This window comes from Malurus melanocephalus, unplaced genomic scaffold (genome assembly GCF_030028575.1).
Source record: "Malurus melanocephalus ecotype Western Australia unplaced genomic scaffold, MMel_1.1 scaffold_70, whole genome shotgun sequence".
In the NCBI taxonomy this organism is placed as follows: Eukaryota; Metazoa; Chordata; class Aves; order Passeriformes; family Maluridae; genus Malurus; species Malurus melanocephalus.
This window is the reverse complement of record NW_026623302.1, coordinates 2,320,140-2,337,091: the sequence shown is the minus strand read 5'-3', so window position 1 is coordinate 2,337,091 and position 16,952 is coordinate 2,320,140. Positions and strand designations below refer to the sequence as shown.

General features: G+C 39.5%; 1 protein-coding gene across 5 annotated transcripts in view; it reads right to left on the bottom strand.

The window, feature by feature from the left end:
• Positions 1–2,062: 2,062 nt before the first annotated feature.
• The window catches only part of SPATA13 (spermatogenesis associated 13), a 71,674-nt gene continuing 56,784 nt past the window's right edge, over positions 2,063–16,952 (bottom strand). For all 5 annotated transcript variants that reach the window (XM_057366724.1, XM_057366725.1, XM_057366723.1 and 2 more), the window contains 6 exons: positions 15,305–15,484; positions 14,450–14,682; positions 11,952–12,081; positions 11,005–11,377; positions 7,250–7,324; positions 2,063–6,043 (listed from right to left, as the gene is read on the bottom strand). In XM_057366724.1, coding sequence (XP_057222707.1) covers positions 5,862–6,043; positions 7,250–7,324; positions 11,005–11,377; positions 11,952–12,081; positions 14,450–14,682; positions 15,305–15,484 — 1,173 coding nt within the window. In that variant the 3' untranslated portion in view covers positions 2,063–5,861. The remainder of the gene's footprint in view (positions 6,044–7,249; positions 7,325–11,004; positions 11,378–11,951; positions 12,082–14,449; positions 14,683–15,304; positions 15,485–16,952) is intronic.

Genomic DNA, 16,952 nt, shown 5'->3' with positions numbered 1-16,952 from the left:
GCCCTTGAAGAGCAGTGGTACTCCTTCCTCTGCTGACCTCTGCCCTCTCAGATCCGCCCTTCTGAACTTCACTGATGTGACTCCAGTGATGTGGATGGACATCTCTGAACTTCTGCTTGTCTGCAGAGTGGTTTGGCTGTCATTGCAGGTGTCCCACTCTGAGCATTTAAAAGATTAAAATTACTCAAATAAAATGTTGTCCAGGTGTCATTCAATCACACACACACACACACACACGCACACCACCCCAAAGATGCACAACAGAAATGTAGGATGTAATGTAAACAGAAGGAAGGGGTGATGGATGTGGGTCACTTGTCTGGTGCAACCTCCTGTAGGTGCCAGCAGCGACATTTGGGGATGCCACATGGAGTCTATACAGGAGGTTTGGATGTAAACACATGTGTACAAAYACACATACACATCTGCTTTTTAAAAACAGAGCCTAAATACCTAATAGTGGCAGTAGGCAAGTTCTCAGCCATTGGCACTGGACAGCAAGTTCTGATTGCAGTGAACTAAACAGACTTAAAATTAAGAAAAAACATGKTGTGATGACAGCTTATGCAGTTTTGTCATATTCTCACAATTACATATCCTCTAGATAATTAGAGTAACTAGATTTTGTAAAGCATTTAGAAATACATTTATTTGTGTAAGGAGAATTTGTGTACTTTCCCTACAAGYGATGTGGTGTGCTGTTTTCCATTGCTGAGTTTTTCATTTCTCCTTTGATTCTGGGACATGAAAAGGCCCAAGTCCTTGTCTCAGTTGCCAAGCACAGATCATTATGCAGCCTTTGGAAAAAAACCTAAATAAAACAACAAAAAATCTAWGACAGGCAGTGTTATTTCTGTGCAAACTAAAAGCTCCATCTGATAGATCAGYTCTCAAAGAATTTAAAAGCTGATAGTACAGAACAATGTACAGGATTTAGCCTGACTACCCAAGCAGAAAATGAAATGCACAGATGAGCTCACCCTGGTCAGATGAACCACGGGGTCCTTAGAAAGCCTATTGATCGCAACATCCTGCTCCAGGGTTTGCCCGGGATATGTTTTTCTGTCATCCAATCTATCTCACTAAGTGCTCAAACTGTGCCTTTCACTTTAACGTTGGAGCACTCAGCACACATCMCACCACAGCAGCAGTCGCCTTGGGAGGCCTGAGAAGCTCTCATCTTTGAGGTGARCCAAGAAATAGAAGAGCCTGGACACAGGAAAGAGGGGTAAAGAATTAGCAAACCAACTATTGTGCCAGCATCTGAACTCACCAAAACATTTCTGATTAAAGGTTTCAGCAGAGTATGTTATTTTTTTAAAGCTGATGTGTCTCAGCAAAATGTAATTTTTGACACAGCCTGGAGTGGTAAGGACACAGGCACACCTTTCAGATGTGGTCCTCTGCCCTGCTAGAATAATGAGATATAAAAAAATTCACTGAATCAGAGAAGTTGAATCCCCAGCTGTGTTGCCCATTGCTCTGTCAAGCAGGCAGGTAAGCACGTTCACACATATTTACAGAGCATGCCTTTTGGGTGAACCCCTTTAAATGGTTTTGCTTTTGTTCCAAAGACAATAAAATTTAATCCTCCTTACCTGCACTGCAATACTTAAATCACCATCCTCTGTTAGCAGGAGCTTTATTAACACAGAAATGCAATTGCCTGTGTTCTAAGGGGGTACTGTGTGAACCCTCTACCGGGACAGGGTAAAGCACAGTAATCACAGGCTGAGACAGCAACAAGGACAGCCTTTGCCTGAACAATAAAGATTGTTGATCCCAGATAAAGATAAAGATATTAAGATCCCAGAATAAAGAACAATAAAGATATTAAGATCCCAGAATCTGGCTTAGTCATCATTAAAATGAACTTGTGCTGGGAAGTACTAAAGCTGATACCAGGAAACCAAAAGGGTGTGACATTTTTCTTTAAAATACTAAAAKAAATATGCCAGTTGATACAATTTTGCATCACAAAGTAAACTTTGTAGACAATAAAAAATGCACAACAATTTTAAACTKCACTAAAAGTTATGTAAGACACAAATGAAGAACTTCAGCTTTGTATATTATTTAATTAAAACATGTACAACAGGAGAAAAATAATAGGAATGTAAGTTTGTACTTATTTCCAGAAAATAGATTCATTTGACAAACAATGAAGAGTCAATAAACCTTGCAATGCAGTTACTTCAGAAGAAATGCACATCAAGCTACTGCAGTCCCATACATTGTACTTCAGCTGTCAACAGCCAGCTCCTCTGCTYTGTAGCCAGGACACTTCATTTACAACGTGTAACAGCATACACAGAGGGTGAGATGCACAAAGCAGCRTACAGAAGGTAAAATGTTACAAAACACCAAAATAAAATATATATGCAAGTTATCCCTAGTATTTACAACACTTAGTTTTAAATTAGAGATCGTTCAGAAGGCATCTCCTACAGACAAACGCCACACATATAGAAAAAAAAAGCAGAAAGGCAGTCAGAAAAAGGTACTGTSTTAGTTATGGCTAAAGACCTTTGGCTCCAAAATGTTGATGTAATTGTTTTCAAAAGACAACTAAAATATGGAACATTTGAGAAGTCTGCCTTTGAACTCAGTTCTTGCACTGACCACTAAAATTCAATGTGAAATTTAGCATGGCAAGAGCCACTTGTAAAACAATCTTATTATTTTATACATCAAATGCTCTGAGTTGGATGCAATTATGGTTTGGCAATTTCCTGACTCAGTGGGAACACATTTGAGGACAATTATATTTTACTGCATTGCATGCAAAAAGCCTGAGGTTATCTGCTCAGCAGGCCATCAGGAAGGCTCTGGCTGGGCTTTATCTAAATGAGGCACAAATGTTCTTAGTAGTTGCCCTAGAATTTTTTATAGTAACTTAAAGCATCCAAGAGGAAAAGAACAGATGTTTCCATCACAACTTTCTGATGATATGCAAGTTTTGTCACCAGATGGAGAATGAGGGCAAGAGTTGCTAGTATTCAAACTTTTATATTTTAGTTGTGACTCTTTTCCAGAGACTCYTATGTGAGGGTGACTCCCAAGTAAATATTTGTCTTAAAATTGTTGAATAATATAATGGTGTGTTTTCATTTCACTATAATTTGTTTGAAATAATATGACATAGTATAAATTTGGCCTGTCTTACTGTATTCGATCTTAAATCTGTTGCAAGCTCATATTGCAAAGACAGAGAGAGTATTACAAAACAACCATGTCTATATGAAGGATACTATATGRAAACTGTCCTGAGTAATCTGCACCATGAAATACTTTCTTTTTATCTCTTTGAAATTCACTTCTTAAGAAAAAAACCTGCTGCATCCAAAACCATATGCAAGCATTTCTGTTCATTTTTAGGGCTAAGGCACCAGCACCAGCACAGGGGAAAACCTTCATGGGCACTGACATGTCAGAAGAAAAATCCCCAACCCTTTTTTTCCAACACCCCACTGAACCGAGGCCTAAAAGGAAGATTTCAGAAAAGACACATATGGAAGTGTGCATCTCATAGTGTCTTCAAGTCCAGCTGGGGAGGTTTCTGGGTGACCACTGCATTCCAACTTCAGCTGATCTTTTGCACCTAGAACAAGTCTTTCAAAATGTGATTATAAAAAGCATCATCTCCACTCACAGCATACATGCATCTTGTTGGTTTGCAGGCCGGAACGTGGCAAGCACCCACAAAAAAGGGTATGTAAGAAATGCAAAAGGCTTATTTATTTGAGGGAAAGGGCGTGCATCTATGCCCGCATTTGGAAGTGTGCTCCTCATGTTTAAATGGAGCATTTAGAATTATCTTTTTCAAAAAATTGTAACAGCAGTGGCTGGCTTAAACATCAAGAGAAACGTACAAGCAGCTTTTTTCACTGACTTTCCCATGCATTTTCTTTCAGCTGGATCATAACAAACGTCAGTGTTCATTTCCAGTTTTTAACTGGTTTAGGTCATCACCCATTGCTATGGGAAAGCACAAGCAATGAAGTTCACTATGCAGGGCACAATTTGGCTGAGCATACCAGACTTTGCCTTTTTGCTGAGCTATATACACAAGGCATTTGAAACGTACAATTGTCAAAAGATGTAATTTAAAATCAAAATCACAAATCTGGGATTTGCAGAAGGTGGCCACAAARTTATCAAATCACAAAATCTAGTTACTAGTGGGCTTCACAACACTGATGATAAATAAAAATATAGAGGTATAGAGTAGTAGTAGGAACAAATAAATCTTTAAAATAAGGCATTTTACATTGTTGTTAAGATGTCTGGCCTCTAGCCCCTTGTTAGTTTTCCATATATTACAGATCCATGACAAAGCTGATTGTGCTCATTGYCAAAGAATACCCTTGGATCTATCCTAATCATCAGGTAATGCCCCTAATCAGCAGCATAGGATAAAGTATTGTAAAGACATTCATAGCAAATCAGTTCTGAAACATATTGAGTCKTTATTTCCTTCCATATTCCCAGCAGCCTTGTCATCTTTGATGAGAGCTATCAAGCAGAAATTATCAGTGCTATAGATATCAGGATCTTCTTTCTTCCTGAGGGCTTTTTAGAAATTAATCTCCCAGATCAACTTCATGTCATAGACAAATTGAAGCTATGCAAACCATGGATTGCATATGCTGACCATACCTGACCTTAATTGAGTCAGGTTCCTCTCCTTCCAATGGGGATTGATGACACTGAGACAAAAATCCATCTCTGGTCCMCATGATTTCTTTGTCTCTTGCAGTAAGGATTTCTCTTTCTATTTGAAGAAGTTGCTGGTCAAAACCCATTGTCAATTGACTTTGTACAAGAAGCATGGATCCAAACCACTTCAATTTATTTACATTACTATTTATTCATTTTCTAAGTCCATCTATATGAATAAAAAGTGTGAGACCTATGTAACAYAGCCAGCACTCACCATGTACTGTCTCACCTCTGACTTTGTACATTCACATTATCTCCATGAGAAAATAAAAAAGTATTTTTTACACAGAGAAATAAGCATATTGGAAATACAAAGAAGAGCCTCCCAGGTGAAGAAATGTGTGAAAAGTGATATAAAAGCTCTACAYTGAAGAGCATACATGCATGTAGTATATTGCTCTGATTGAAATTAATCAATCTGAGATGCCCTGGGCTCCTCTTGTTTCCAYTTGTGTGCAATAAATGCACATATCTTTACAGTCCATTTCACACTCTGTTCAGGTTTCTATAGGACACAATAAAATTTCCCTGTTCCAATCTGGAATATGGTAAGGCCTTGCGAGACGTTCTCCTGCCGTTTGGCAACGTAATAGAAAAAAAGACAGGAAGAATTAGGGTCTACTGAATTCTGCATTAGCTGGGTAATTACATGGGATATCTCCACCTGATTTTAATGGGTGATCTGTGCTCAGTGCTGCAGAAGAAAGGAGAAAACTCTACTGAGACTCCTTGCTGATATATCCCTAAGGAAAAATTCCTCCCCATCCAAAATTTGGCCATCAAYACACAGTAAAGAAAAATGAAATGTTACAATGACCTGCATGATTCCATTACTACTTCTACAGAACTAAGAAACAGAGATCAAATACTGCTGCTTCTGAGTAACAGCAAGTTGTCTTTGTCAGAAGAGAGACTGCTCTTCATCAGCAATGCTGGACTTGGCAATATGTACTTCAGAGCATCTTTGACAAACTTCATTCTTATCCCAGAAAAAGGCTTCATTTCTGGCTCAAGGGAACCCAAGGTTCTGCCWCCAAAACGGGAGATGTGCTGATCTCAAGAAAGCTTAACTCTGTCTCCAAGGTCCTCCTCTGGATTAAGTGTCCCCCTCTGCTTATGTCCTTCCAGGTCCTTGTCTCTCACTTTTTGAAGGGAGTGAGTTTGTTGAAGGTATGCCAGAAGAGGGATGGCTTCCGCTTGGGTTCTGCCAGGGCAAAGACCTGCTGCTGCGGGACGCTGGTAGGCACAGTGATGTGTCGCTGGTGAAGGGGGTGCAGGGTTTGGTGTGGAGGGGGCACGGGACACCCGTTGTAGCTCACACCTGCAGAAGGAACAGTTGGAGAAAGCACCTRAGTCAGCCAGGGAAATGTAAGCACAGGGCCAGGAGATACAATGGGTATTGCCATGATCTTGAATGCAAGAACTACTAAAGGTCACATTTTCTGATGTTTGACTTTTAGTTGCTGCATTGATTTGGCTTAAGAAGACAGCAGTACCAGTAAAAATAACATTACAGAACTRTCAAGAACAAGCAGTTTCACATAGTTGGACTATATTTGCACGAGTAAATTCTGTTATTTCAAAGGAATTACTTCAAACAGCAGATATTYGTACTCCAGATATCCACTCTCAGAGTATGGTTTGGTAAAATACTGCTACCAACAGAAATACTGTATTTGGAATATATTTTTCTGGGTTAATGTTCTTAAGATTTTGAGTTTTGTGCATTCTGAACCTAATTTCCTAATCAGAAACTTCAGCCACTCCCCTGAAAATCCACACAGGTTCTATGGGTATCTAGTGATTGATAAAGAGAAAATGCTTTCAGAATATTAATCTCAGGCAACAGAAGGCAACCTAACATCAACCCCTTCACTCCTAAACTCAGACTTCAATCTTGTTYCACTTTTCTCTCAGCACACTGGAGATTTGTCCAAGTTTGACTTTAAGACGGAAAAGGACAAAGTTTGTTGCAATGTTCCTGTTGTGATTATTTTCTGAGAGAAGAAATGAATGAAAAAGCCATTTCCTGATAAACAAGCTTCTAGTCCATCCTTCCTTCCAAAAAGATGTCAGAGGAAGCCATTTTGACTGTTACCATAAATAATGTAACAATGYAGCTTTCAAAAAGAACATCAGGACGTTCTAATGAAGGCACAGAATTGGTAAAGAAGAACAAGCTCTTTGAATAAAAGCAAAGGAAGGGATCAGTAACATTCATTTCTAAATTAACCTCTTCATGCCATTCCTCACAACCTTAAAYAAACAGCTTGCTTTAGCATTTCATTTCTAATATACAGAATACTGACTTGTCTGTTCAAAGCTCAGGGAGCTGATTTAGGAGGCAGTTTACAGAGCCACTGGAATTTAATATGAAAATACTGGTTAATGGCAATTATTTAGTTCCATGTGAACCATGAAAAATGCTTTCAAAAGACTGAAGAACTCAGCTACAGCCAGACTGTGCTAATCCCTAACAAACAGGTCACTGGARCATAGTAAAGGTAAAGCAATTCTGAACACCCACCTTTCATTTTTCCTTGCCTTGACTTACGGGCATTCTGCATGGCTTGTTTCTTCTGGTTTTCTGAGATTTCCATACCTACATCAAAATGTAAGTTAATCCACTAGTACAAAAATACTGTATCTAATGCTTGATTACATTAGATTAAAAYAAGTAAGTAAACTATATTTTAAACAATTTTTAGTAAATCTTAGTAGTAATACACCCAAAGTTTTTAGAGTATGTTTTATATTGTCATATGAACTTAAAGATAGTTTCTCACTGGGATAATGATAGATAAGTCCAGATAGCATTTTTTTTAAAGTGTAAATTAACATTTCTGAAATYGACAAGCCACTAAATAAAATATCAAAAATGCAGAATTCCTTTGTTTTTCACTCACTCTGAGCTAACCTGGGGTAATAAATTAGAGTCACTTGTATTGCAGTAGTACAAGTTGGTCATCTTTCCCTCCACTCAAGGGAGAGTATCACAAAACCTGCCAGATGCTGAAGCAGGTTGGGATGTGGTTTTGGCTGCATCAGACTGGGGCTGGATCCCTCACTTGGTTTTCTCATGCACCTGTTCACATGCTTGTGTAACTGACATGGAACACATGGGCAACAGTGTTTACTGTCATGTGACAGATATATGACTGAGCTGTGATGAGTACAGAGATGACAGACATCTTCTAAAAGCTGGCACCAGAGACTGGCGTTGTCTGGAGCCCAGATACAGGCACTCCAGTTTCCTCTCCCTGTACACAACACAGTTGAGATACATGGAAATGTCACATTTGCACAAGGTGACAACAGGTTGCACACGCTGTTTCATTTCATGCTGTGCATAAGGCTGCRCTCATTTCACTCATATGCACAGAAAGAGCACAGAAGTGTGATTCAAAGCCAGAATGAAGTGTCTGGTTTGGTTCCATTTCACATCTTCCCTCACTTCTCTATAATTTAAAACTCCCTTTACTTTTTTATACTGAACTTTTGAGGAAGTTATAAACATTCACCCTATTWACTTGAAACATCCATAATTTTGCCAAAGCAGAAATTCATTTTATTCTGCAGGATTTTTTTTTCCTTTACAGAAACAAGGAAATAGATTTGAAAAAATGAAAGTGATTTCATCAAGAGAGATCAGGCCACTTTCTTAGRGTTACTATTAGTGGTTTGGAGAAGGATTTTCTGGCTGTGGCCTTTTCTCTCATATATTCATAAAAGCTAAGAAAAGCTAGATATGGTTTGGGAGACAATGACTCACTCACCAAAGTGTCTTTGAAAATAGAAGTAAAATGYCATTTGCAGTTCTGCATTGAAAGAGTATTATTTCTCCTCTGGTTAGATTAGAGGCTTTATGTATAGTCCAGCAAGATAGCTTACAAAATCAACAAGACAAATTTAAACCTGAGGTTGAGAATACTGGCATCTTTCCATTGGTCTTGGCTAAAGGAAATGTTCAATTATGCCAAAAAAAGAAGAAATTTTAGAAAGAWAAGTCTCCTGGTTAGTGGAGAAAACATCCAAGCCCCTGTGACTCACAAGACCAGATGGACATTAGCTATYACAACCTAACTATCTTTCTGCTGGTTCGTGACATGTGTCTCAAATCAGGTACAACAGAATAGTGATTTGCAACATTTGAAAAGCAACTTTACAGAAGGCTGGATGTTGCATGGGCAGAAAAGACTGCATGTGCCTATATGCCATTATCAAACACAGAGTTTCTCTTTATACTGATTTTTTTGGTCACTATATTGCACTGTGCCTGAAGAGCATCAAGCGCAGTGGACCCTYCTTGTGCAAGATGGGAGTTTATGACCCATCCCTAAAGAGGGGTTAGTGAGTTAGTGCTATTATGACAGATTTCACTGCCACTGCTACCATCAATGTTGAATGGCTACTTTTTTCAATATCATATGCTGATTTTCATGAGGTCCCAGCAGAATAAATGGTTTAGGGYGGTAGCTGCTGCACCTTTGCAGCTTCCTTTTGCTCGGGGACTTCTGCAGCAGTGACACTTCAGAGAAATGGTAACACCAAGACAGACCTGTTGCTGCCCATGGCAAAGCCTCAGTAGCTTCCTCAAAGACAGCATTTAACTTGCTCTACATACTCTCCCAGTGKTCTATGAAGTAACTACCCAGGAGGAGGTGCAGAGCTCAAGAATGCTTCTTCTCAGAAAGGATGGAAACAGAAATGGAAATGTTCACTTGTTCACTTTTTCTTATTTTGCTCAGTTCTGCTTACAAAAGTGCAGGAACTGTGTTTTACTCAGCAGTAGTGACTGTACTACTGTTCTCATTTTATACTGGCCAACTGTAACTTTGTTGTAAGAGGGATTGTGTGGACACTTATCATCAGATCTTCAGCCTTGCTCTATTAGCTTCTGCTCACCTTCACCCTTTTGCAATATCCACTTTTTTACTGTTTAGGTGAATTAGGGAGGGCAGCTACCTCCCATCCCTGTGAGCACAAGGTGACAGAGCAAGCTCTACACAGAGCAAGGCCTGAAAGCCATCAGTGTTGTGCCCAATGATGATGAGTTGTTGAATGTCACACCATGATGTTCAGTACTGGGGAAGAGTCAGATTTGAAAAGTSTGAGGGAAGCTTAGCTGTGGCTCCTTTGTTGTTTTCTCTAGACTCAGCATGGCAGAGRTTAATTACAACAGTTGGTGCAATGGGTAAGGGTTAAAGTGATTTTAAAAYGAGAAGTAATTGGCAAACTTGTGTTTTCTTCTATTATGGACTATCTGAAATACATATAGAAGAGGCCTTATTTTGGTCATACTTACAACAGTATCAAACGAGAGAAAGCCACTAAGATCAAAAGGTTTACATTTGTAATGTAAGGGTTATTCCTGTTTTCCTACTATTCTGACCAGGTGTTTCACATGAACATGGAGTATAAGATTTGGCATCTTGTTTAAGTTTTAATAATCTCTGAGTTGTATCATCCAATTCACTGCACTTCCAGAGCTAACCTGATGTCAGTCCAAAGCCTAAGCCTGAAGAGCATCATTGAAAAGTTCTCATGCAACCAACACACACAGAGGCACTAACATTACTTCTTTAGAAACAGTAAAAAGAGTTGGGGTGTTTTTTAGTATTGCTGCTTTCTTTGTGTGTGTTTTGCCAATTGAATTTTGCTGGCATTTTTGTCACTGATCTTAAAGGAAGCATGAAATCATGCAAAACCAAAAAAGCAATCCTAACTGTACACTGCTACTGTCCTTAGAGTGTCCCACAGGCTGCAGGTCTAAAACTGATCCTAGGATTTACTACCTTTTTCCTGCTCTCTCAAAGTTTGGCTTCATTTCTCTGTGCACTGCTCAGTGGTGCTATTGCTGGGTCTGTAATTAATAATACCATACAACTGCACAKGCCTTCTAGATACAGAAGGTGCTGCTTTGTGACACAGATAGCATAAATCTACAATTATTGCTGCTCGACTTTGTGTCAAAAAATGTCCTTTACCAACAGATACCTTTAGCCAATCATTCATACAAAAATGCTAAGATTTCAGATGGATTTTTATTATTGATTGGTCTTTGTGAATTGCATATTGTCATATCTCATCTCTCATTCTGCTCCATAATGCAACAGAACCATATGAGTGACACTAACTGCCCTAGACCTTTGACCCACAGTGGCAGAACAAACACACCTGAATAGACTTCACTTGTACAGCTAAATGTCAGTGCACATCTGTACAAAACTCCAAGAACAGCAAAGTTTTAACCACTATTTAGAGACTAAATTGTCCACTCACCCATTTCCTTGTCTTCTCGAACTCTTCTCCTTTCACTTTCACATGCCTCCATCCATCTCCTTTTATCCTCCTGTTTTTTTGCACAGAACAAATGAATCTCTTCTGTTGTTCTGTTTATTATCTTAAATGCATTCTTGACATTAATGTTAAAGTCTTTGTCTCTGCCATCCTCAGTGTCCACAATTTCCATCTCGTCCATGTCAATACGATCTTTATAATACAAGATGTCCCTTCTCAACAAGTCCTTCTTACAGAAGACAAGCTGATGGTCAAAAAGGAAGAAAGTCCTCTGCTGGCTTTTGCCTTGTTTTGATATTTTGGTCAGTTCTCCTGAGTGGATCAGTTCTGAGCTTCTGGCTAGCACATCTGGTCCCTRGGAAGATAGACAGATATAGAGATATATAGATATAGAGATACATAGATATAGACTGAGTTAATARTATTTTAAGATCTTACTGTGTGTCTAATCAGTCTCACTATATAATGAAGTCTTAAGTTCTCCCACTTTTCTTGTATTTTTATTACTAGATTTGAAAATGTCACACAATGTAAATGATGCCATAGAGGCAAATGCAATCAATGTGGTTCTGCTCTACTTTTACTTCTGCATAAACAGAAGGAAAAAATTAAGTCAGTGAAACAGGTTCCTKTTCTGAGAAAACTACCAAAATTCCAAATGAGATGCAACAGGTCTAGCATTTTTAAAAGATCCATCTCATCTCAAGTGCAAGTGTCCATGTTAATACACACTCCTCTTCCTGAACTATAAACAAGGTTAATCAGTAACAGAAAAGTCACAAATGAAGCAAATGGACTTTTRACTGAGCAATGACCACATGAAAAGTAGACACCATAAACAACCACCTACGCACAAAGACATGTCCTGTGCGGGACATAAGAATTGTACACAGTACCTTTGCCCAGGAAGGGCACAGGCTGACACTCACCTCCCAGTCTACGATAGAGACTTGCCAACGTGCAATCTTGTCTATGCTTTCCAGTCTCCGTTTTCGCTCATTGATAAGGCATGCCACGTTCTTCATGGCCTCATATGCAGCTTTTATGTTGCTATAATCACTGTGAAAGGCAGGCACATTTTAAAGATCACTTGTACAATGGACATGATGCAATCACAAACCATGAACATGATGCAACTACAGCGCTTGAAGCATTAACCCAAATTAYCCACTTATCTCTCTACTCAGGTACTTAAATAAGAGAAACCTGATTCCTGCTATCCCAAATCCCACACAGCAGCCTGTTCAATTCAGTGCTGCTGTACTTCTGGGCTTGTCCAGGAGCRAATTATTAGACTGGTGGAACTAGGCAGAGGAGATTAATGAACTGCAACACTGTCTCTACTGAAAAAAAGGTAGAACTGCCACTGATCTCAGGGATAGCTACATTTCACCAAAGGACTGTGTTTTTCAGCAAGATTTTAGTGAGATTTTTTAGGAAGGGCATTCCTTTAATCATGCTTAACAACTGTATCTTCTCCTTCTTGTTCTCAGTGGCTGGGGCAATGAACACAAATGAGGAATGCTAGGTGAACAGAAAAAAATACCAAAAGCAACGCCAAACAGGGTAAGTGAGGAACACAAGAACAGGGCCACAAGAGAGACGAATTAAAGGAGACAATACTAGGAAAGCATCCCATTTCCATGGGACAAATGGTGAGAYCCATGATGGTCACCTTCCTCTTTCTGCTTCAGGACTAATGCAATCAATTCAGGTCCATCCTACTGTCCTTCTTCCAATGCTTTGCTCCCCTCCTTCTTTCCTGAGATCCCATCATGACTATGAATCTCCGCAACCAGCAGGCAGACTTTTTTTCCCTGCTGGAATAACATCCATCACTCCTTCACCTTCCTCAAAAGGAGTCTTACAGAAAAGAGAAGGGAGGAGACATATTTCTTGCCTTAAGAGTCCCAGCAGAGCAGCTGYTTTTCCTCTATTATCAGAATACCTTTTGCAGAGGCAGAAAACAGCTTGAACCAGAAATAAATTCTGCCAAGGGGTTAACCTTGCTGTCCTTTTTATTTGCTTCTGTCTCAGATCCTATTTTCATTGGCTGCTGCTGATGGATGTGCTTCCCTTCTGAATGTGTGCATTCTCCCCTCTCTTTATTTATATCTATGGAAACTGTATTCTGCCACACTGAATACAAAAAGTGAGATTAACAAKAACAGGATCCTACAAACATCAGGGAGATGTCCCAGAGGGTGACCACATGACATCCATACTGCTACTCTTGCCCTTCCTTATCTCAGTTCCTTCTTTGTTGGTGAGTATTTATTCCACATTAGCTACATAACTTGTGGCCTTCACAGAAGGTTGTGCACATTGGAACTTAAATTGTTTGGTGAAAACAAAATGTTACCAAAACTCCCAGCTGGCTGGAGCTTTATCAGGGCTCCACATGTGTGTTAAGTCTGCCTGTTTGTGAGCTTCTCTGCACAGTGGGCAGCTGTCTGTGCTTGTAGGCATCTCTGGATGGTGTGCCACAGAAAAGGAAAACAGGTACTGTGGATGGAAGGTGGCCAGACCTCGCTGTCACTTTATCTGCAGGTTTAATAGCTCACAGAATTACCTTTCTAAAATTAGAAGCAGTGAAAGGGAAACTCTTGTTRGCAATTGTTATTGCAGCACTTCCCAGGCAGTCACAGAACTGAATGGAGGCATTTTACATCTAAATGTCAGTGCTTCACACACCTCATATTTTGCCCCTGGCAAAAATCCAGTGGTCTCCAAGGGGAATTTTCTCAAGGTTAAAGAAGTAAAGACTTTGACCAAGGAAGCATTGCCTCAGGCTGCATTTGGAATTTGAGCACAGGGCTCACAATGGAACATTTTTCTTGGAGTTATACAAAAGATAGACAGAGATARAACCTAATTTAGTCAAAGATTTAATCAGCTCAGAGGTATAACAGAAATGCTAATAATCAGCAACTTCAACTTTTATTTATCCCAGCTGAAAGCCTAATATCAGGACTTCAGTGCAAACTAAGGCAATGTTTATTATTACTAAGTTTCTAAAAAAATTACCTCCAAGCTTGCTCAGGTTATATTATTTTTCTAAGGCACTCTTTATTTTTTCCTAGATCCACAACTTTTATGAGTCTTTCGCACCTCTTTGGATTTCCTTCTCCTTGATTTCTTCGACCCACTGGCCTTTTTTTTTTAACTCTGAATTACACAGGGCACCCTGCATCCTATTTCAGYACCATCTTCTTTTCCCTCTCCCTCTGACCTATTCTATCTTGTATCATCTCAGTCCCCCCTTCTCAGTGCTGCATTTTCAGATACTGTTTTTGTTCCTGATGCCCTATCGTGGTCCATGGCAGTTTTGTTCCTGATCTCAAAAGCTTCAGTGCTGTGTYACCCAGAAAACTTGAGTAATTAGAYRTTATTACTTTTACAGAATTTGTTATTTTAGTTCTCTCACCTGTGCTCCTGAGTGGTGTATTTGAGCAATTCTGCAAGCTGCAAAGGATATTTGCAGATTTTCTGAACAGGTGTGAGAAGAAAACCATCAATGGCAATGTCAATCATCTGCTGAAGCAAGCGACAGGCCTCRAAGAAATGGCGGTATTTGCCCTGCTTCATTAGTTTGGAGAGTTCAATGCAGGCATTGGGATGATTGTTACAATATTCTGAATAAATAGCGAAGCCTTCTTGCTATTGAAAAAAAAAATACACTTTTACTAAAGTATTTGTCCATAAAGGAGAAAAGCTATTTTTGTAACATCTATTATGTATAATTAGATTAAGTAATMCATTTTCTACATTGGTCCCAGGCTGATCAGCCTTGGAAGTATGCAGAAATCWACTTTGTGGCTGTCAAAACTATGTACCTTCTTTTTCCAAACACAGAAATAAAGGTTTCTGTTGAGTTGGGATAATCAAACTCACTTCAAGAAGTACTTCTCTTTGGGGAAGACAGCTATAGGCTTAGCAAGAATGTCAAGAACTCACAGTCTATTTCCCCACTACCTACATTCCTTAWTGTCTTTATGAAGTTTTTGCATGCTGAATATGAGATCCCTGCAAATAATTCAGCTCATCTGTGATCATTTTGAACAGGAAACTTAAAACTGTTTACAAACTTATATGATTGCTAAAGATAAGGAGAAATCTAAAACAAGTGTTTAATTAATTGCAAGTTACTTGACATCCTAAAATGCTGCCAGGTTAGTATTTAAGRAGAACTCATTACTGAAATCCTCTCCTAATATGGTATCTTGGCTTTTTATTATCATATTTTTTAATTTCATAAATAAAATCAACTGTTTCAACGTACATGTTGAAGAAAACATGACCCTATTTCACTTAGATGAGGCTCCTCTTTGTTGTACTGTTTCTCAAGATCCTTCAGAAACTTCCTTTGGAACTTGTAAATATCTTCAATATTTCCAAAAATGGTGCTTAACTGGGCYGCGGTGAACATTCCTGTATGTTTGCGGCACTGACGAATGTAACCCTGAAATGAAATMAAGAACCTTAAATGAAATAAAAATGAAGATGTGAGTCAGGTCCTACCCTGAACAAGCCCCTTTGAGCTGGCAAGGCCCCTGTGATCTGCAGGCCGGTGGGGGGTTTCTCAGCCACGCACACGAAAGCACCAACCCAGATTTGCATCTGAGATGTTCACATGTGGATTCTTGGGGGCAGCTCCTGTCTCAGGGTACCCCAAACAAACCAGGGAAGCTCCCRTGTGTAGAACCCACTCGCATCTCCCTGATAGGACTACAACACAGACACGGAATCTCCAGGAAYAGCCTCTGTGCTTGTATTCTCATAGCAGTTATGGCACCAGGTTTCAGTGCGTGCAAAGGTTAACTGCTCTGATAGGGGCTATCTGCCTGGCTCCTGCATTTGGCACTGTCAGGCAGGTCTGCCACAAACAGCTCTGGGAGCAGACAGCTGAAGTAGCCTTGCAGTTGCTCTGGTGAGGTTTCCCAGGAAGCAACACTGAATATTGCTGGCACTGTTATGAATGTTCTTGTCTCTTCCACAGCCATCTGCTCTGAGAGCTGTGCAGTGGCTACGCTGCAAGCCAGCTACTGCATTTCCTATTGMAYCCACAAGGAAGGCTAATTCCTGTGYGGCTCTTGTAATGTGGACTGCAGACACTTCTCAAATGTAAAACGTTTTCTGGGCTCACTCCAGCTTCATGATCCTGGCTACAACCAGCCTTAGTGATTCATTCTAGGGCTGAGCTTGCACATTTGGATTACTATCTGYGTAGCTTTTCTGGCTTAGTCTTACTTGAGTGTATTTTCAGCCTGATGTYCAGCTTGCACCATCCTACAGAGTCACTCTGAGGACAGCAGAAAATCTCTATCCCACATGCCAAGTATGGCACATTGCTAGTCGTGTTGGAAAATGTGTGCTTGCTCTCTCGTGTTAAACTCAGAGGCTTGTCAGATTTGGAAAAAGAGTTTTAGAATATACGTATTACAGAAAATTAATTAACATCTGTCTAAGTTTTAACGTGTCAGTAAAATATGAGAGTCATGTCCTAGAACTCAGTTAACCATGGCAGCAACCTATCTGAGTGTACAAATTCTTCCCTGATCCTTCATGTACAGTCAATCTTACTAGCTTAAGCAAATAATGCATATAAATGACAAAATTTACATTTAATGTTTTTAAATTAACCAGTTAGTAACCAATTTTTCTCCTTTCTTTCCTTTTTYCCTGTCTCCAAGATGCATAAAAAAGACTGGATCTAAAAATGAAAATTAAAAAATCAAAAGCCACTGCTGCCTTKTCTACTTTGCTGTGCATGAAATAATCTAACGGTAAGTGGTGGACTAAAGGATGACAGCATGACAAATACAAGGACAGACCTAGCAAACTAAGGGTACGAGGAATATTTTTATAGGTTGCTTAACACCATTCCAGATGCAAACCACAAATGTAAGTCAAATACAGATCAAATGCAT